General features: G+C 47.5%; 2 protein-coding genes across 2 annotated transcripts in view; one reads left to right on the top strand and one right to left on the bottom strand.

Annotated features, from left to right (window-relative positions):
* LOC105304313 (fer-1-like protein 4) overlaps positions 1 to 18,329 on the top strand; it is a 29,705-nt gene extending 11,376 nt beyond the window's left edge. The window contains 24 exon segments of the mRNA XM_011378332.2: positions 1 to 132; positions 932 to 1,085; positions 1,239 to 1,363; positions 1,790 to 1,924; positions 2,036 to 2,209; positions 2,660 to 2,776; positions 2,871 to 3,032; positions 4,844 to 5,039; positions 5,183 to 5,241; positions 5,330 to 5,461; positions 6,108 to 6,150; positions 6,242 to 6,342; positions 6,417 to 6,551; positions 6,654 to 6,770; positions 12,785 to 12,912; positions 13,102 to 13,272; positions 13,700 to 13,854; positions 14,432 to 14,592; positions 15,114 to 15,199; positions 16,388 to 16,486; positions 16,722 to 16,963; positions 17,424 to 17,704; positions 17,792 to 17,892; positions 18,003 to 18,329. The exon segment at positions 1 to 132 is cut by the window's left edge and continues 37 nt beyond it. Coding sequence (XP_011376634.1) covers positions 1 to 132; positions 932 to 1,085; positions 1,239 to 1,363; positions 1,790 to 1,924; positions 2,036 to 2,209; positions 2,660 to 2,776; positions 2,871 to 3,032; positions 4,844 to 5,039; positions 5,183 to 5,241; positions 5,330 to 5,461; positions 6,108 to 6,150; positions 6,242 to 6,342; positions 6,417 to 6,551; positions 6,654 to 6,770; positions 12,785 to 12,912; positions 13,102 to 13,272; positions 13,700 to 13,854; positions 14,432 to 14,592; positions 15,114 to 15,199; positions 16,388 to 16,486; positions 16,722 to 16,963; positions 17,424 to 17,704; positions 17,792 to 17,892; positions 18,003 to 18,207 — 3,411 coding nt within the window. The 3' untranslated portion in view covers positions 18,208 to 18,329.
* Positions 18,330 to 19,988: 1,659 nt separating this feature from the next.
* Positions 19,989 to 20,109, bottom strand: part of ERGIC3 (ERGIC and golgi 3) — a 16,632-nt gene continuing 16,511 nt past the window's right edge. The window contains exon 14 of the mRNA XM_011378330.2: positions 19,989 to 20,109. This exon is cut by the window's right edge and continues 1 nt beyond it. The gene's annotated coding sequence lies outside the window, so the exon portion shown is untranslated.

The raw sequence follows: 20,109 nt of genomic DNA, 5'->3' as shown, positions 1-20,109 counted from the left end.
GTGCTGGTGTGGATGCTCAGTGGGCAGCGCCGTGTGGCCTGGGCCCGGATCCCAGCCCAGGATGTGCTGTTCTCTGTGGTCGAGGAGGAACGAGGCCAGGACTGTGGGAAGATTCAGAGTTTGCTGCTCACGGTGAGTGGAGCCTGGGGGTGAGGGTACTGAGGACTGGAGTTGGGGGGAAGCTCGTAGGGCAGGGGGTCATGAGGTAAAGGCCTGTGGTTCCTAACTGGGGGTCCCCAAACTCCTTTGCTTTCATTTAAAAATATTAAAAATTTTTTTTGCAAATTTTAATTATTTTAAAATTATTATTTTTAAAAGTGTACCCAAAGTCTTTTCAATTATCCAGAAGCCAAAAGGAGATTGTGCATGTACCCAGGTCAGTTTTGACATGAGATAAACACCAAATTTTGTCACTTCTGGCCCTATACTAGCCCTTTTGCTGACTAGGCTGACAAATGGGCAAGGCAATGAAAATGGGAGAGTGATTACTTAGTTCCTTGTAAGTACAGCCAATTTGGGGCAAAATATTTCTAAATGAGATATCGCTAGAAAAGACACCAACAGGGTAAGAAGCTGTGACTGGTGAGAAACTGTGACCAGTAGAATAAGGGACAGGGAATCTTAATGTGCTGGTGATGAGGGGAGAGAGCGGGTGGAGGGTGGGGTATGGATGCGGAACTCAGGGTATAGTTTTGGGATATGGAGTTTGGAATATAGGAAGCGACAATGTTGGGCAGGAGGGTAATGGGGGTATTGAGTGGAGGGCATGAAGTGGGGTATAAGGGCGAGGTACAGGGCATGCTATTAGGATTAGGGAGCTGGGGTGTAGTCTGGTGGTACAGAGTGTAGGGCACGCCCCTGGGGAGCAGGGCTGTTGGTCTAGCTGGCGTGATAAGAAGTGGGCCTTAACATTGCCTTTTCCCCACAACAGGCACCTGGGGCAGCCCCCGGTGAGGTCTGTGCCAAGCTGGAGCTCTTCCTGTGGCTGGGGCTGGGCAAGCAAGCCAAAGCTTGCACCTCAGAGCTCCCCCTGGACCTGCTGCCTGAGCCCTCAGTTGGGCTGCCTCACAGCCTGCACCGGGATGGTAAGTATGGGGTGGGGCCAGCGAGCACTGGGCCCAGCTCCCTGTTTGCCCAAGATGTGGGGTTAGATGCTCAGCTGGGGGTTCAGTAGAGTCTGGGTCAGGGACTCGAGGAGTCTACTAAGCAAACATGGACACTTTCTTCCCCCACCCCAGACTTCAGCTACTTCCAGCTCCGGGCTCACTTGTATCAGGCCCGAGGTGTGTTGGCAGCAGATGACAGTGGGCTTTCAGACCCCTTTGCTCGAGTTCTCATCTCTACCCAGTGCCAGACCACACGGGTAAGGGTTGGGCTGGGATGTGGGTGGAGGGGTGCCGGGAGATAAGGTGGGGTGGGCACTGAGCATTTTTCCCCCAGGCCCTATGTCTCTCTTCCTGCCCTGGATTTTCAGGACACGATATTAGATTGAATTGCCCTAAGTTAGGGGATAGAGTAGAACCGGGGGGCCTTAAGGGTGAGAAATTGTTTTCTGAGATTGAGTTTAAGAGTAGCTCTGAGGGTGGCAGATTGCAGTGAGGAAAGACCAGGGCTGGCATGGCAGGCTCCAGCACCAGTCTGAAGGGTGCTTTCATCTTCACGTTCTTGCTTCTTTTGTTGATAAAGTTATTTAAAGTATTACTTTAGGGCAGCGGTGCTCACCTGGGATGTATGTTGGGAGCCTTCTTCTGAGGTCTGCCATTGCCTCCTTCCCTGCATGGCCCTCAAGGTCCTGGAGCAGACGCTGAGCCCTCTGTGGGATGAGCTCCTGGTGTTCGATCAGTTGATTGTGGACGGGAGGAGGGAGCACCTGCAGCAGGAGCCTCCATTAGTGGTTGTCAACGTCTTTGACCACAATAAGTTTGTGAGTGTGACCTGGGCCCCGTCTGGTTCCTGACCCCAAATGCCCCCCACTCCTTGTCTTGATGCCCCCTCCCTTGGATCCTGAGCCTCTTCACTGTCCTGCTCCCTGCAGGGCCCCCCTGTGTTTCTAGGCAGGGCACTGGCTGCCCCGAGGGTAAAGCTGATGGAAGACCCTTACCAAAGCCCTGAGCTGCAGTTCTTCCCCCTGAGGAAGGGGCCTCGGGCAGCTGGAGAGCTCATTGCCACCTTCGAACTCATTGAACTGGACTACAGTGGCCAGCTTGAGGTGAGAGTGTGGTAGCCTAGCTGGTACAGACTGTGGATTCCTCCTGTTATTCTAGCAGGTTGTCCAGCCCCAGGGAATGTAGAACATGGGCGTGTTCCAAGTTTACCCCTCCACGACCCTTATCCCCAGAGAATGCAGGCTGCATATCTGACCTGGGGTCACCTCATTGGATCTCCTGACTCCAGGTAGCACTAGAAGTAGACATACCCTAGGTTCACCTTGCCAGGCCTCCAACCCCAGAGAATGCATGCAGGCTGTGGGTTGATCCTCATGCCTCAGACACCCGCCCGCCCTTCTTGTACATGGCTGTTTCCTAGACAACCCCTTCCTGCCAATTTAGCCTTGCCCAGGTCCTCTGGATTTATATTTCACCAGTGGCTCTTCCTTTTTTTCTGAGCCCAGAATTTTCCTCCTTCAGTCTGATTCCTCTTTGACCTCTGACTTCTGCAGCCCTCAGTGCCCAGTGATGTGGAGCCCCAGGACTTGACACCTCTGGTCGACCCCCTCTCCAGACGCCTATCCCTGCCACCCAACGTGCGCCCTGTCCTCAGGGAGTTCCGTGTTGAGGTAGCACCGGGCACCCACTTCCCTCTTCTTTCCCCACATCTGGGTGCCCCTCTATAAGTTGCGGGCCCCTGAATCTCCTACTTCCTGACCCTAGGTGCTGTTCTGGGGTCTGAGGGGCCTTGGCCGTGTGCATCTGTTCAAGGTTGAGCAGCCCCAGGTTGTGCTGGAGGTGGCCGGGCAACGTGTGGAGTCTGAGGTCTTGGTCAGTTACCGTGAGAGCCCCAATTTCACCGAGCTCGTCGGGCATCTGACGGTGGTGAGGGCGTGGACTGGGGGCAAGAAATGCTGGGCTGAGCAGTGAAAGAGGGCGGTAGGATGCTGATTTCTAAGCCGAATATCTTAGATTAATTCAGTGGTCACCAAACTTTCTACAAAGGGCCAGAAAGCACATATTTTGGGCTCTGTGAGCCATACATTTTCATTTGCAGTTACTCAGCTCTGTCATTGTAGCCTGCAAACTTCCACAGACAACAAGTAAATGAATATGACTGTTTTCCAATAAAGCTTTACTTATTTAAATAACTGGCAGTGGGCCAGGTTTGGCTTACAGGCTGTAATTTGCTGATCCCTGGATGAATCCATGAACTGGTGGACTCTCTTGGTTCCAGTGAGTAAGTGGATTAGCCAAGTGTCATGAAGTATGAGACTGAAGGAATCTATCTAGTCTCTGAGACACCAGGGGCTGAGAAGAAAAATACATTCTTTGTGTAATCTGTAATTTCTATGGTATGGACTTTGGAGTCCGATTTTGGCAGTGTCACTCAGGAGCTTGTCAAATCACTTGTCTTATTTGAGTCTCGAGTTTTTTGTTTTTTAATTTGTAAAAGAGAATAACAGGTACAAAAGAAAAAAATGTCGAAGGAAATACACCAAATGCCTCCTCTGCAGGAGTGCTATGAGGGGCTAATGAGAAAAAGTATCTCGGTGAAAGGACTTTGTAAATGAAAACTGCAGCGCCTGTGTGAGGAGGTGACTAGGACAAAACACAGTGGTACCAGACTGCAAGGAGGCAAACAACAACAACCACCAAAAGAGTTTTCAGTTTGAAAACTTCATTAACTTCATGCTATAAAATGATGAAACGGAAAGCAGTTTGTTCATTGAACTTCCAGGGGGTGTTTCCTCTCATCTCCCATTTTATTGTGCAAATTAGGGAACTCACATCCCTTTTTCCATTGTGTACTTGGAAAAAAGTGTGATTTCTTCTGTTATTAAGTGTTCTATAGATATCAGTGAGGTCAAGTTGGTTGATAGTGTTAGTCAAGCCTTCCTGATGATTTTCTTTCCATTATTGAGACTATGGCACTAAAGTCTCCAACTATTATTGTCAAATTATTTCTTTCTCCTTTTATGTTTGTCACTTTTTACTTCGTCTATTTTGAGGTTCTGCTGCTAGATTTATGTAAGTTTATAATTGTTATAGCTTCCTGATGAATTGACCTGTTTATCATAAAATGTCTCTCTTTGTCTCCAGTAAATTTTGTCTTAATGTCTCTTTTATCTATAGCGTAGCTACTCCAGTTCTCTCTGGTTACTGTTTGCATGACATATTTTTCCCCATCCTTTTACTTTCAACCTATACATGTCTTTCTAAAGAGTGTTTCTTGGACAGCATGTAGTTGCATCTTTTTTTGAAAAATCCAGTTGACAATCTCTGCCTTTTGATTGAAGCATTTAATGTGGTTTAATATTTTGAGGGTTCTAAATCTGTATTAGCACATTGAGCATTGGTCCTCTACATTATAACAATAACAACAACCACCTCGCGTTTTTGATAGCACTTTCTGGGCTCCAAAGTACTTTTGCATCTATTACGTCATCTGACACAACAGTCTTTCAAATTACAGCAGTCTTTCAACAGTCTTTCAAGACCAGGATCGTGTCCTTTTTTTTTTTAGCTGAGAACCAAGCTCAGAATGCAAGGACTTACCAGAGATGATGCAATGAGGCTATGGTAGAGCTGAGCTGAGAATGCAGATTTAGATGTGTGGTTTTCCATCTGTCTCTGCTGCTGCCTCTTCTTCCTCTCAGGTCTTCAGAGACACAGGTCCTCTCTCTCCACCCCAGGACTTGCCGGAGCAGCCTTACCTGCAGCCCCCCCTCAGCATCCTGGTAATTGAACGCCGGGCCTTTGGCCGTATAGTGCTCGTGGGTTCTCACATTGTCCCCCATATGCTGCGATTCATACTCCGGGGTCATGAGGATCCACCTGAGGAGGAAAGAGAACAGCAGACAGAGGACCTGGTGCCCAAGGGACTTCAAGGTAAGGGTCTTCCTCTTAGGGGCCACCAGACAGAAGCACCTCTGGTTCCTGGCCAAGATGGCTCCAGAGGACCTCCTGGTGGGGCATGATGTCTGCCTTCTACTCACTTGACCTCCTCCTGATCTCATTTCCCCCTCTCCCAGGACGGAAGTCCCTGGATCCCTTATTGGCTGAAGCAGGGATGCCCAGACGGCTCCTGAAGGTGATAGGGTATGGGAGATAGGTGGAGGAGGGGCTGGCAGGGCTGGGGGCGGTGCTGGGTTAGGGGTGCTGAGTTCTCACTACCTCAGGCTCCTCTGAAGAAGCTCCCCCTGAGAGGCCTTCTGAATCAGGGCCCAGAGCTGGAGGAGGACGTCCCAGATCCTGGAGAGCTCGACTGGTGGTCCAAGTACTACGCATCACTGCAGGGGCTCCAGGGGCAGGTCAGGGAGAGGGTCCCTGGGGGGCAGAGGAGGGTAAATGGCAAGCAGAAGGATCTATCTCTTCGACTGTGGAGCTCTACAGCTTTTTCAGAGCTCTTCATTACAGTCATCTTTTCTTTTCTTCATGATAATTCTAAAAGCGGGGGATTATTAACTCCATGATCTAGAGCTGTGTTGTCCAATAGAAATGTTCTGTGAGTCACATGTGTAATTAACATTTGTAGTAGCCACCTTCAGAAAAAGTAAAAGGAATGAAGCAAAATTAATTTTAATAAATTTTAACTTAATAGATCTAAACATATATATCTTACTATATATCTGAAAAGTCATTTCAATAAGTAACCATTATAAAAAATTAATATGAGATATTTTACATTCATATTTTATACTAAGTCTTTCAAATGTGTATTTTACACTTATAGCACAGCTCAGTTTGGACTAACCACATTTCAAGCGTTGAGCAGAGACATGTAGCCAGAGGTTACTGTCTTGGTCAACGTAGAACTAGATGATAAACTGAAGCTTTGAAAATGCAAGTAGCTTACCCAGCTGGAATTTGAACTAAAGTTTCCCAGCTCCCTATCCTGGAAAAGGGGTAAAGGAAGTGAGGGGTGAGAGGAATCTCTGACATGACCTTCGATTTCAGCCCAACTTTGATGAGGATGAAATGGATGATCCTGGGGATTCAGGTAAGAGATTTGGATTTTTTGCTCTTGCTTTCTGTCTTTCCTCTTCCCCACACACCAGTATTTCTAACCAGAACGTTTCTGCTGTTCCCAGATGGGGTCAACCTCACTTCCGTGGATGGGGAAGCCCAAGACCAGGTTGAAGCTGAAGTCAAAGGCTCCATGTCCCAGAAAAAAGCAATCGCCACTCTGAAGGTGACTAGGTGTCAGGGAGAGGGAATTCTGTTTGGATTCTGGACATGGCTGTCACTGAGGACCTTGCCTTTCAGATCTACAACAGCTCCCTGGAGGAAGAATTTAACCACTTTGAAGACTGGCTGAATGTGTTTCCCCTGTACCGAGGACAAGGGGATCAGGATGGAGATGCAGAGGAAGGGTCTGGGCACCTTGTGGGCAAGTTCAAGGTGTGTTTGGGGAAGGAAGAAAGGGAGGATGTGGGAACACAGGTGGGGATGTGGAAGGAAGACTCTTTTACCAGGGCCTTGTCTGTCCTCCTCCAACTCCAGGGCTCCTTCCTCATTTACCCTGAATCAGAGGCAGTGTCATTCTCTGAGCCCCAAATCTCCCGGGGGATCCCACAGAACCGGCCCATCAAGCTCCTTGTCAGAGTATATGTTGTAAAGGTGAGCATCCATCACCCCAACCCACCTCCGTCTCCAGCAAAGGTAACATGTGTGAAACCTATAGACTGACAAATTTGGAAGGAACTCCGGGATCGAGGTCCACCTTCTTCATTTTCAGGTGGGAAATTTTAGGCACAAAATTAAGGGACTCCCCAGGGTTATAAAGCTTGCTCATGGCAGCGCCAGAATTTAGAGCTGTCTCTTGACTCCTTTGTTCATAGTTCTGGTCTCATAGAGTGGGAAGTAGAATCCCAGAAGGAGCTTCATGATGGCTTGTTGTCACAAGTCTTTGTACAGGTCCTTCCATTGCTTCAGTTTCCACGCAGCACTTCGTGGGGCCTTGAAGTTTCCTTAAAGGCATCTCAGGGAGTGAGAGGAATAAGCGGGTTGCTCTGCCCCTTCACTCCTAGCACCAGAACAGATGCTGTACTTTTATCTTGTTTAAATATAGGAATTCTGACTAAGATGTAATTTAAAGAAACATTCTGTGACACTATTCTACCCAAATTCAAGAATCCTAGTGCATAATTACATAGGAGGAGTCATCCTGACCTTCTGCTTCCTGCAGACTAGATGGACTAAAATTACTTCCCGATGTAACACACCTAGGAATGCTAGATCAACAATCTTTTAAATGAATGCTAAGCTCATAAGAAAGCAAATTCTCAATGGGCCCAAGATGAAGAGTCGGCAGGAATTCCAATATAAGCCCTGAAGCTCAGGTTGTCTTGAGAGGTTTTGTCCATAACTGGACCCCAAACCTTGGGTTCTTATAGCCGATTCAAGGTGGGAGCCATAAGCAAGACCCTCAGAAGAAGCAGCACCCAGGAAGGGCTCTGCTCTCAGTAAAGATGGGCAACAGGAAGCCTACCTTGTAGGAGAGGAGTCTGTAGGGTAGATGGTCTAGCTCAGCCTCTGTTCCAATTGGGAGAAATAGAAAAAAAAAGTCTTCTCCGAGAACTTATTATTAGGTTTTGCCCTCACATTGATTTAAGACCTGAATTGATATAATCTGCTTAGTCCAGAAAACTCAAAGCTGAGAGACTGGTTCCATAGATGTAGATGACCAAGTTCACAAACTCCCAAATTATAAAACATATAAGAAAACAATCCATCGGGAAAAATTCTCAGAAAAAAAACCCCACAAAGAATTAGACCGTTAAGGGCTTTGAGGTTAGAACTTTCAAATATTAGAAATGTAAAACAACTGTTTAAACTATTTCACAAGCAGGGAACAAAAGGCAATCAAAAGTGATTGGAAGTTTTGAAAATAATCAAGGAAAATTTCTAAGAGTGGAAGACCATTACAAATAAAATCTTATTAAATGCTCATGCATAGCAGAATGGTACGTCCACACAATGGAGTACTATGCAGCTGTAAAAAAGAATGAAGAAGATCTCTATGAACTGATATGGAGTGATTTCCAGGATATAGTATAAAGTGAAAAAGCAAAATGCAAAAGTGTACCCTTAGTATGCCACTCTCCACCTAAGGAAGAAGATACAAGAAGATACACATTTGCTCCTTTGTACACCAGAAATACAGGAGAGAAAAACTAGAAACTAAAGAGACTGGTTCCCTATAAAAGGGGGAATGGTATAGGGATGGAAAGAAATGGAGAATGGGATCAGGGTAGCATTCAAATAGTATAATGTCGTCCATAAGCCAGGCATGAGGCTAACAGCTGCTACTTTGGAATTAACAATCTACGTAATTCTGAAATTTCTATGTAAGAACAAAGTGCTAAGTATAGCCAAGACGATTTTGAAGAACAATGTAGAGAGACAACAATAATGATAAAGCTATAGTAATTAAGACAGTGTGGCTCTGGCATGGGAACAGATAACTAGGCCACTGAGACAGTGGAGATTTCACAAAACAGACCTAGACATGGATAGAAACATACCAGAGCTGGCGCTGCTGATCAGTGGGGGGGAATGGAACTGTTCTATAAGCGACCCAGTGAAAATCTATTATCCATGTGGAAAAATTCAAATTAGATTCCTAACTTATAGCATCCACAAAAGATCTTGCTAAATCAAATATTCTATTATGAAAAGCAAAACTCTAAGGAAATATTAACATATCATTGTGATCTTGGGTTGGGGGAAGTTTTCTTAATATATAAAAGACTAGTGATTAAGATACAAATAGCACAAGTTCAGATTAAACTTCTGGCCATCCACAAACACTTTAAAATATGTGACAGGACTGGCCACACATGGGGGTAAGGAGCCTACCCTATGCGCAGTCTTTAAAGGGTTAATATCTACAATATGTATAAGTAACTTTTGCAAATCTATATGAAGCAGACAAAAAAGAAAAACATTGAGAAAAATTTGAGAAAAAATATGAAAATTGACCAAATAAGAAACTCCAATGGCTAATAAACATACAAAAAAAAATCCTAAATCTTAATAGTAATCAGGATATGCAAATAATTGAAACCATGAGAAACTAGGTCCTCCTTCCTTCCTTCAAATGGCAAGATTAGAAGCTCTACCAGACTGGGACCAGGGAGGCTGTGGAAGCTGCCACAGTGCTGGTGGGAATGTGTGTTAGTTTCCTCTTGCTGCTGTAACCGATTACCACAAGACTGGTGACTTAAACAACGCAAATTTATTATCTTACAGTTCTGAAGAGCAGAAGTCTGAAATAGATCTTACTAGGGTAAAATCATGGTACTGGCAGAACTGCATTCCTTCCAGGGGCTCTTGGGAAGAATCGTTTCCATGTCTTTTTTACCTTCCAGAAGCTGCCTGTGTATCTTGACTCATGGCCTCTTCTTCATCAAAGCCAGCAGTGTAGCATCTTTAAATTTCTCTCTCTGACTCTCCTCTTTCCCTTTTTCACTAATAAGGACATTTGTGATTACATTAGTCTTACCTGGATAATCTAGGATAATCTCTCCATCTCGTGATCCTTAATTTAATCACATCTGCAAATTCCTTTGTGCCATGTAAGGTAACACATTCATAGGTTTAGGGGATTCATATGTGGATGTCTTTGGGAGGGTCGTTATTCTGGCTGTCACAGAATGTAAATTGCTAGAACAACTTTGGAGAACAATTTGGCAATATTTAGTAAAATGGAAGATTTTCACAGCCAATACCTCGTAACTACACTTCTAGATATAATCCTAGAGAATTTCTTACATATGTGTACAAAGAAATAGATAAGAACTGTTCATTCTAGCATTATTTGTAATGATAAAAACTTAGAAATAACTTAAATGTTGCTAAGTAAGAGAATGTACATAATGAGAGAGACAGAGGAGTGTCAGTCATATAACAGATACTATAATGAAGTTGAACAAACAACAGTAACATGTATCAATAAGAATAAATCCAACATAACTTTGGATGAAGTAAGCAAGTTGGATAGTTTTCAGTTGTGGAAGATGGCACCAATGGGACACTTCCCTTTTTCTCTTCTTGAAAATCATCCAAAAACAGAAGAACAAACAAAAAACCAGCTTCCAATTATGGTGAAATCAGGATGTTCATTAAAATTGCAAACCACCAGGAAGGCTGGAAGAGCTTCCAAGAGCTGTGCAGAGCAGTCTGTGCATGAGGGATGGGGGAGAGGACATCACTCAGCAGAGCTTAGGGGCGGCAGAGCCTGTGTCTCAAAGGAAAAGGGCACACCCTGAGGATTAAAGCCTGCATTACTCACGAAAGCTAAAAATGCTGGATAAAAAAATTTGAAAACATCTCTTAGATGCAGTACTGAGCTCCTAAGACAGTAAGGTATTTTAGAGGGAAAAATAAAAAAGTAAATGCAGGAACTGTTTTAAAATCTACTGAGGATTTTGTTTATGTATGTATGGTGAGGCCAATAGATCAGGAGATGGTTGATATTGAGAAACTAGTCTGTTGTTTATTTCAGTTCCCAAGAGAAGAGAGCATGTTGTGCCCAGGCAAGGTCACGTGGGGAAGCATCAGAGTCAGTCTGGAGGCAGGAGTGAGGGGAGTGCCAGGGCAAGAGCCTTTATCGTAGTTTGTGCAGGACGGGCAAGGCAAGGCAGGATAAGCCGGTTTAGGATTGACTAGTTTAAATAATTCCTGCAGGTTTTGGGATACAGAGGCTGTCTCGCCATCTCTAGTTATCTGGTACCTGTCCCTATGGATGACGAAGGCAGAGAAATATTACTTCCTGAAGTATAAGAGCCAGATAATGGAGATGGGTCAGAGCATGGGTTCTGGATTGGCTGGCTTTCAGATGAAAGGTGTTCTAGTAGGTGCCTTGTTTGCTAGCTCCAGGAATTAGCTAGCCCCATTGGCGGGGGTGGAGAGGAGTCTCTCCAGGATCAGTAAGGCTCCAGGTACCAGAAAATTGAGAATATAGACAATAAGAAAATATAGATAATACATAGACCTAGGGAGAGAAGTGAGTGCTAAAGCTGGTTTTCACTCAGCAGTTACTGCTGACCCTGGAGATCCAGTTTGACTGAAAGGCGTTATTTGAAGTGGAGCCCCAAAAGCAATACCCTCAGCATAAAGATGAGCAAAAACACAAACCTGCAAGGCAGAAGGGGACACCAAGGAAACTTGCCTATCTTAACCTTGGCACTGATAAGAGGGGGAAAAAAATCTCCACTAAGCATTCATGTCTGCAAACTGACTCTAGTGCAAGTCTGGACTTGAGTTCCCACCTTTTGAGTGATACCCAGAACCTCAACTGGAGGATTTAATTTAAAGTGGTTGCAGGTTGGTAGTTTGCCCAGGAAACTGGTGGAAATGAAAGCAACCTGCAATTTAGGATGAGTTCAACCAAATGTGAGTCCCGATCAAAAGTACCAAACTACCAAGTAGCAAACCATCGTAAATAAAAATTAGCTAAGATAACAGATTCAGACCTCCAGAGTCATTAATATTGGAATAACTAGACAGAGAATATAAAATAACTATATATGAAATGTTTAGAGAAATAAAAGTATGAATGTAATATAAACAAGGAACAGGAGACTATTAAAAATAAACAGCCAATTTGAAGGACCAGATAGAATTTTTAGAAATTAAAAGTGTAATATTTAAAATGAAAAACTTAGTGGTAGAGCAAAAGATGTGAACAGTCATTTCACAAAAGAAAATTGCATAAGGCCAATAAGAACATGCAAAGATGGTCACATTCTTAGTCATCAGGGAAATGCAAATTAAAACCACAATGAGCTGCAATTTTACATACACTAGAACAGCTAACATAAGATTGACAATACCAAGTGTTGATGAAGATGTGGAGCATCTGGAACTCCTATACCTTGCAGATAGGAGTGTAAAAAACACTAAAAGTATATTGCTATATATAAATTACATATCAATAACTTATGCATAAGTTACATATTTACTAAATTATATACTGATCAAAACAGAAAAAGTAAGTTTAATACATACAGTTAAAGAACATGCAAAATGATGCCCTATATTGCTTAGAGATGCATATATATATATATATAGGATGCATATATATATATATATATATATATATATATGTAGTAGAAGTACTTTTACTTTGTGTGTGTGTGTGTGTAAAGGATAAACCCCAAGTAGATTTCTGGCTACTTCAGGTATGGAATGGGAATTTAATCAGGTAAGGGGACTCAGGGTTTCCATTTGTTGGTAGTGTTTTATTCATTAAACTGGGCACATATATTCATTGTATTATTCTTTTATCTAGTTAAAATATTCTCAATTTAAAAAGTAAAATATGCTTGTAAAAAATAAAAGTCAAACAATATGGAAAGTTCTAAATTGAATCGTAAGGTCCTTATACCTCTTTCCACATATTTTCTGTTTCATTATATTTTTTGTTATACCTATTTGTATGTCTTAAGTATGTCACAAGTAATTTAAAAGAAAAGTCATCTTGTCCAACCTCTCAGTTAACTCCTTGCGGTGGGAGATCTCTCCTTGGTAATCTCCTGCTTCCACAGTCTGAAATTAAGTCCAGCAAGGGGAACCTTGGGTTATGACAATGGCGCTTCTCTCAGTTCCACTCCATATCATCTGTCTAGGCTACAAACCTGGCTCCCGCGGACCCCAATGGCAAAGCAGACCCCTATGTGGTGGTGAGCGCTGGCCGGGAGCGGCAGGACACCAAGGAGCGCTACATCCCCAAGCAGCTGAACCCCATCTTTGGAGAGTGAGGCTGGGCCCCAGGGTTTGGAAATGAAGGGCAACTTTGCCATCTGTCCCCGTGGCCCAGGGGGACTCAGCAGGCATACTGATAGTGGGGAATGAACAGAGGCTGCTGAGACCCCTGAAACCTATACCCCCACAAGATCATCTCCTAGGGCATGGAGTATCTTCAGCCATTCTTCCTCCTGGCCAGGGTCCTGGAGCTGACCATCTCTCTCCCTGCTGAGCCAGAGCTGACCGTGGCTGTGTTTGATCATGACCTCGTCGGTTCTGATGACCTCATCGGGGAGACCCACATTGATCTGGAAAACCGATTCTACAGCCACCACAGGGCGAACTGTGGGTTGGCCTCCCAGTATGATGTGTGAGTCTGACAGGGCCCTCAGGAGCCATTCTGACTCTGACCAAAGACATTCAAATTCACATTCTCATGGATGTGTCCAGATCCTTTGATTTCATAGAAGGGGATCTCCCCATGGCTGAGACGTTAGAGTTCAGAGATCAAGACCTGGGCTTGGGAGTTGGGATTCTGTTAACTCATGAGTCATTTGACCTTTCTGAGCCTCAGTTTCCTCATCTGCAAAATAGAGTTACCAATATCACCATCTCCTTCATAGGAGCACCTGGTGTACATCTTTGGTTTTCATGGTTACAGTAAGTGATGACTAGGCTGTCTTCCACTGGAGTTATAAACCTGGATCCCAGGTCTTCAAGGGTTCTCATCCACGCCTCCGTGCCCAGCTGTGTCCTTTGCTGGCCCTGACTGAGGCATTTTCCTTTTCTGCCTGCAGGGATGGGTACAATGCCTGGCGCGATGCATTCCGTCCTTCACAGATCCTGGCAGGGCTGTGCCAAACCTGTGGCCTCCCCACCCCTGAATACCGAGATGGGGCTGTCAAGGTGGGCAGCAAAGTCTTTCTGACACCGCCTGAGACCCTGCCTCCAGGTACCGAACCCTCTCTGCTGAACAGTCCAGAGGGGCAAGATGATAGGACAAGGTACAGGGGGCCCCTGGTGCCCGGTCTACTGTGTCCCCCCAAAAGCCTACCTCCTGCAAACAGAGGAGGTGAGTTTGGCTGAGTAAGGATGAGGTTCTTGGACAGTGGGGAGAAAATGGTCTTTGTTGGTGAGCATGAGACTCTCAAAAAGCTAAAGTGGACCCTCAGAGCCATAGCTAATCGAGTTCCCAGTACACAGGGTGGCCCACAGGGGATTTCATACAACAGAACGTGGTTGCAGAATTGAGCTCAGGCCTCATAAATGGCTGGTGATCTGTCTCTAAACAGGATCTGAGCAAAAGCCACAGCCCCTCCAATCCCACTGTCCCCCAGACCTCTGGCTTTTTACCGGCGAAGGTTGTTCTAGCAGCATCCCCCCACTTTCTGTGCATCATGGACTTGCTCTCCCACCCCATGAGGCAACAGCAGTTGCCTCAGGTTAAATCTTCTCTTGAAGGGTGCGGGGAGGAAGGCAGGAGAGTTGGGAGCTGTGTGAAACCCAGGCTCACACACCTCTTGCTGCAGGTGGGGGTGGCCCCAAGGTGGCAAGTGAGGTCCCTGAGGAGGCCCAGGCATTGCTGGTGCTGCGGCGCTGGCAGGAGATGCCAGGTCTTGGGATCCAGCTGGTACCTGAGCATGTAGAAACGCGGCCCCTCTACCATCCCCGCAGCCCGGGGCTGCTGCAGGTGAGGGAGCTCAGCACCCGACCCCCAAACCCCAAGATATCCATTCCCCAAGACCTCCACTGGGCACTACACTGCTGCTTCTGATTCTGGCTCCTGATCCTGGTCCTCAGCAACCCTGCTCCAGTCTTGGACCTCCGTCCTGGACCTCATCCCCACCCCCCCTTGACTCTGGTCCTGCAGGAGTCCCATCTCTGGGCTACCAAGGCTCAGACTTGGCACTCCCAATCTGACCCCAGGTCCCTAGGATGTGGACCTCAGGAACACCAGATCTTAACGTTTGCTCTCAACTTTCATTTTTGGGGCCTCATCCTTGAACCCTTAACCTAACCTCAACCGTAGAAGCTCCACTTCAGACTTCACCTTCATCCTCATTCCCCTGGATACCTCCGAACATGCCCTCTTGACTTCAGCCCTTCTATCCACCTGGGGCAAATGCACAGCCTCTAGCCACAGGGCTATTAGGGGAGGTGGGGACCCCACCAAGACCATTCGGTCTGGTCCTACTTCGCATGTGTCCCCAGGGATCCCTTCACATGTGGATCGACATCTTCCCCCGCGATGTGCCTGCGCCACCCGCAGTGGACATCAAGCCTCGGCAGCCAATCAGGTGAGAGAGTCCTCACCCCGCCTACCATGGGGCGGGTATATCTCGGACTACCGCACAAGCGCCCTCTGAAAACCTGGGCCGCCAGTGAAGAGGGCAGAGGCTTCTGACTCAGACTTTTCAGTTAAGTGAGCCATTAAATCCCCCCTTTTTCAAAAGTCTTTGTGAGTTGGGTGTCTGTCACTTGCAATTGAAAGAATCCAAATACCAATAAGCCCCCTTCCGCCCTGAGCTAGTGAGAGTGGCGTTCTGAGTAGGGTTTATGCATTTCAGATGTCAGTGATCTATCACTTTCCACCTCTGGATTTTGCTTTCTTTGGTGTCACTCTCAGAGAGACTTTCACAGTCTGGGAGCAAGATGGCCTCTAATGGTGCCAGGTTTACATTTGACCAACTAGACTACTTAAGCAGAAAAATACCTCTCTCCCATTTAGAGCCAACTCTCACTGGATCAGCTTCTGTCAAATGCTGATCTCTGAACCAATCAGTGTGGTCAGGGGACTGTAATATGTTGATTGGCCAGTCCTGGGTGATGTTCTAGGTGATGTACGCACTGCTAGAGCCAGGTAGGGGTTGGTCTGCCCTACTAGAATCACTCAGATTGACAGTAGTGGGGGGTGGGAATGGGAGTTACCAACAGAAACCCAGAGTGCTGTCAATGAATGAGGGGAAACTGATACTGGGCAGGAGAAAACAGATATCCAGGAAATACTATGACAACCAAGGACAAGGCTATTTGGGCAGGTTCAAGAACGTTGCTGCTCCTTTTTGTCCCTTAGGTACTGTATACTGTCATCGCCACTCTGTCTCTCTCCTCCCACTTCTCTCTGCAGACTGGCTTTCTCTGCTCACTTGCCTCTCCTCTGGACCCCCAAACTTCAGCTTGCATATCACTTTGGCTTATAGTGACTCCAAGTCTGCATCTGATGCTATCTGACCCAAATTTGTGGCAGGGGGAACCTCACTGGCCCAGTTGGGTCAACAGACTATTCTTGGGATCATCCACTGTGGTTGGGGTGGTCAGTGATACTTACCTTTCAAGGGACTACAGACATCCTGATCACCCAGCTGGGCACACATCAGGTGCTCAATGAATGTTGGTGACCCTGGCCCAGGTCCTGCCTGCTTCCTGCAGCCCCTCCCAGGACTCCTCTCAAGGGTCTGAAAACTCTCCTCCAATATATCCTGCAGCTATGAACTCAGAGTCACCATCTGGAACACAGAGGATGTGGTTCTGGACGATGTGAACCCACTCACTGGAGAGATGTCGAGTGACATCTATGTGAAGAGGTAGGTCTGCTGGCTGGGCCGGACAAATGGCTGTATACTGAGGTGATATTGCAAACAGGGGCTTGGGTCCTCGGGCTGAGCCAGAGCCCTGTCCCTTAAGCCATATAAGGTGCCTGGAGCTGGGTGGAGGGACTGGCCTGGTAGGTGAGCCAAGGGGTACTCTGGGTAAGGAATCATGTTCTGGGCTTGGCCTCAGCTGATGCCCCTTTGGCTTGCACCTTTCCCCTGACTCCAGCTGGGTGAAGGGGCTGGAGCATGACAAGCAAGAGACAGATGTGCACTTCAACTCTCTTACTGGGGAGGGGAACTTCAACTGGCGCTTCGTGTTCCACTTCGACTACCTTCCTACTGAGCGGGAGGTGAGCGTCAGGCGCCGGCCTGGACCCTTTGCCTTGGAGGAGGCTGAGTTTCGGCAGCCGGCAGTGCTGGTCCTGCAGGTCTGGGACTATGACCGCATCTCCGCCAACGACTTCCTCGGTACTGCACAGCCTTCTTCCTACCTCAGCCTAGTCCCGATTTCTGCCCTCATTACTCCGCTCCCCGCCCCACCTCGGTTCCCTTCTCTAATCCAGCCCTGGATCCTGGGTTTCAGACCCTAGGTCACTAACCTTTGCTCTCTGGCCTAATTACTGAACTTATTCAGCCCTGAGCACCATGACCTCCATTCCTACCCAAAGTCCCCGACTCAGCCCTCTGATCTGACCCCAGCTCAGGTCGCTGTGGACTGAGTCCATGGCCTTTGGTCCTTGCTTTGACAGTCTGGTCCAGCTCTTGGCCCTGTTTCATGCGGGGCTGGTGTGTGGTCCATAGCTGTGGCCTGACCACCGCATTCTAACTTCTGATGCCCTGACTTACAGTCCAGCTCTGCTGCACCCCCTCCACCCCGCCCAGATAGACCTTAATCTCCTGCCTAACCCAGAGAGCTCTGGACTTGCAGGATCCCTGGAGCTACAGCTACCGGACATGGTGCGGGGGGCCCGGGACCCCAAACTCTGCTCGGTGCGTCTGGCCCGTGATGGCGAAGGGCCAAGGTGCAACCTGTTTCGCTGCCGCCGCTTGAGGGGCTGGTGGCCTGTAGTGAAGCTGCGGGAGCCTGAAGACGAGGAGCGGGAGCAGCGGGAGGCTCAGGCTGGCAAGAAGAGGCAGAGGAGACGGAGGAAGGGACGGCCTGAAGACTTAGAGTTTACAGACCCGGGAGGCAATGTCTACCTCCTCACGGTGAGTGTGACCAGGACAGGGACCCGGTGTGCGCGGAGCCTAGTCTGAGCCGCCGAAGAGCTCAGCTTCCGTTCCCCCTTTTTCTAGGGGAAGGTGGAGGCAGAGTTTGAACTGCTGACCGTGGAAGAGGCCCAGAAACGGCCAGTGGGGAAGGGGCGTAAGGAGCCTGAGCCCTTGGAGAAGCCCAGGTGAGTGGGCAGGTGGTGGGGAGACAGCCAGAGCCAGACGGGAGGGAGGTGTGGCTGCCCAGGGCTTCCTCATCATTCTCATACCACTTTCCCACCCACCCCTCCTGCAGCCGCCCCAAAACCTCCTTCAACTGGTTTGTGAACCCGCTGAAGACCTTCGTCTTCTTCATCTGGCGCCGGTACTGGCGCATCCTTGTGCTGCTGCTGCTGCTGGCCTTGATCACCGTCTTCCTCCTCCTCGTCTTCTACACCATGCCTGGCCAGATCAGCGAGGTCATCTTCCGTCCCCTCCACCAATCCCCTGACCCTAAATGACCTCGAAGATTCATCTCATCATAGTGCCCATCCTCAACTCCCCAGTTCTTGAAAGTCCTTCCCACCATTATGAGCTATTTGAGTTCACCGCTTTCTTTGAATAAACCTTAGCATGCACCCACTCGGATGCCTGAATGTATGCTGCATAATACAGGGGGAGAGAACAGATGTTCTTGGGTGACATCAGGTGCTAGGGACTCACTGGACAAATGAATACACAGGGATGAAAGGCTGCCCACATGGCCCCACTGCCAAGAACAGGACCTGGCAGGAGGTTCAGGGCCAAGGAGACCTGGCCACAGAGGTGTCATGCCCTCTGAGCAGCCCACCTGTTGCTCTTGCCAATGGCTGGGTCCCTCTCACCTAATGTGCTTATAGCTTCTGCCATTCAATGACAGCTAAGCACTTTACAAATTTCATTAACTTGCTTATCCTTTACCAACCCTGAGAGCAGGCGTATCAGTTAGGACACTTTGGTTTGCAAGGAATAGAAATTCCAACCTGAACTGGCTAAGCAAGAAGGGGTATCTAGGCTTACACAACTATAATTCCCAGAGTTTAGCTGGCTGGCTTCAGGTGCAGCTTGTCACAGGGTTTTAAACAATGACTCTAGGCTGGTTCTCTGCCTCTGGGCTCAGCTGTTGTCTTCAGGGGGCAGCTCATTTACTGACAGGGTCTTCCCTCGGAACTGTAGGATGGCTGCAGCAAGTCTCCCCATATTCACATCTGTAAGAAAAGCTTTCCTAGTCTTGACAGCCTGGCTCGCACTGGGTCAGAGGTCAGGGGGATGAGATGTGTCGATGGAGCTTCTACTGGAGCTCAGGGTAGGAAACTGACCCTCCTCTCAAACCACTAAGCTGAGAAGATGGATGGGGAGGTTCTCAGAGGAAATTCCCGATACTCTTTCACAAGTAGGAATGGTTCCTGGGTGACCAAAAAAACAAGGCTCACTACAGCCATCACTTACAATTTATGGATGAGACCGGTGCCCACAGAGATTAAATAACAGCTTGTGAGTGATTACCTCAGAGCCAGATCTCAGGTCTGCCTCCAGAGGTTTTGCTATCACTGCCTTGATTTGCTGTTTGCCCTCTCTCCATTTCTCCCCTATTACTGCCTTACGCTGAAACTCCCCGAAAAATGACTCGATGAACTGACCAGCTGTTGACATCCCTGGTTCCCTGGGCTGGGGACTGGTGAGGTCTTAGGGCCTGGTTCTCCGCATGTATTAAGGACTAAAATGGAAAATCTTAAGTCCAGAGCTGGGGTCTGATGCTAGACTTGCTCCAGAATGGTCACTGCTACCTTCTCTCTCTATTCTTCAGTTATTCCTCTACCTAGGAGACTGGCCGGACCCCTCTTGGCACCAAGAGGCAGCAAGGGGTTGGCACAGAGCAAAGTCAGAGATCCAGGTAACTGAGTCCAGAGTGGCAGGGGCTCCAGCTTTAGCTGTCACTGCAGAGGAGGCAAGCACTAGCCTACACCCAGGGCCCAATTATCACTGGGGTTGGACACTCATAAACCTGGGGGCAAAGGTGGCTCCAGGAAATATCCTGAAAGGGTCTGTCTCAGTCCTGGGGCTGAAACCAGAAGGCCCACAGTGGAGAAGGGACTGAGGATAGTCTGGTTTGAATAAAGCCCTATTAACCAGGAGATGTCCAAGTGGGGCTCCTAGGGGGCATGTGGCCTGATGTCAGTTCTGATTGCCTTCAATAAGTAGCTGTGATGAGGGGTTGTTCCCAAGCTCCAGCCAGACCCCAAACCACACAGAAAACAGCAACTACTATCACAACCAACAGCTTTATTAACCTGGGGCTCTGCCGGCCTCTCAGAGTAGGGAACAGGGGAAGACTGGGAAAATGACCACAAAGCCAGAGAAACAGGAGAAAGAGGGAACAACAG

This window comes from Pteropus vampyrus, unplaced genomic scaffold (assembly GCF_000151845.1).
Source record: "Pteropus vampyrus isolate Shadow unplaced genomic scaffold, Pvam_2.0 Scaffold336, whole genome shotgun sequence".
Lineage (NCBI taxonomy): Eukaryota > Metazoa > Chordata > Mammalia > Chiroptera > Pteropodidae > Pteropus > Pteropus vampyrus.
Note: the sequence above shows the minus strand (reverse complement) of the source record. Positions and strands in the feature narration are given on the sequence as shown.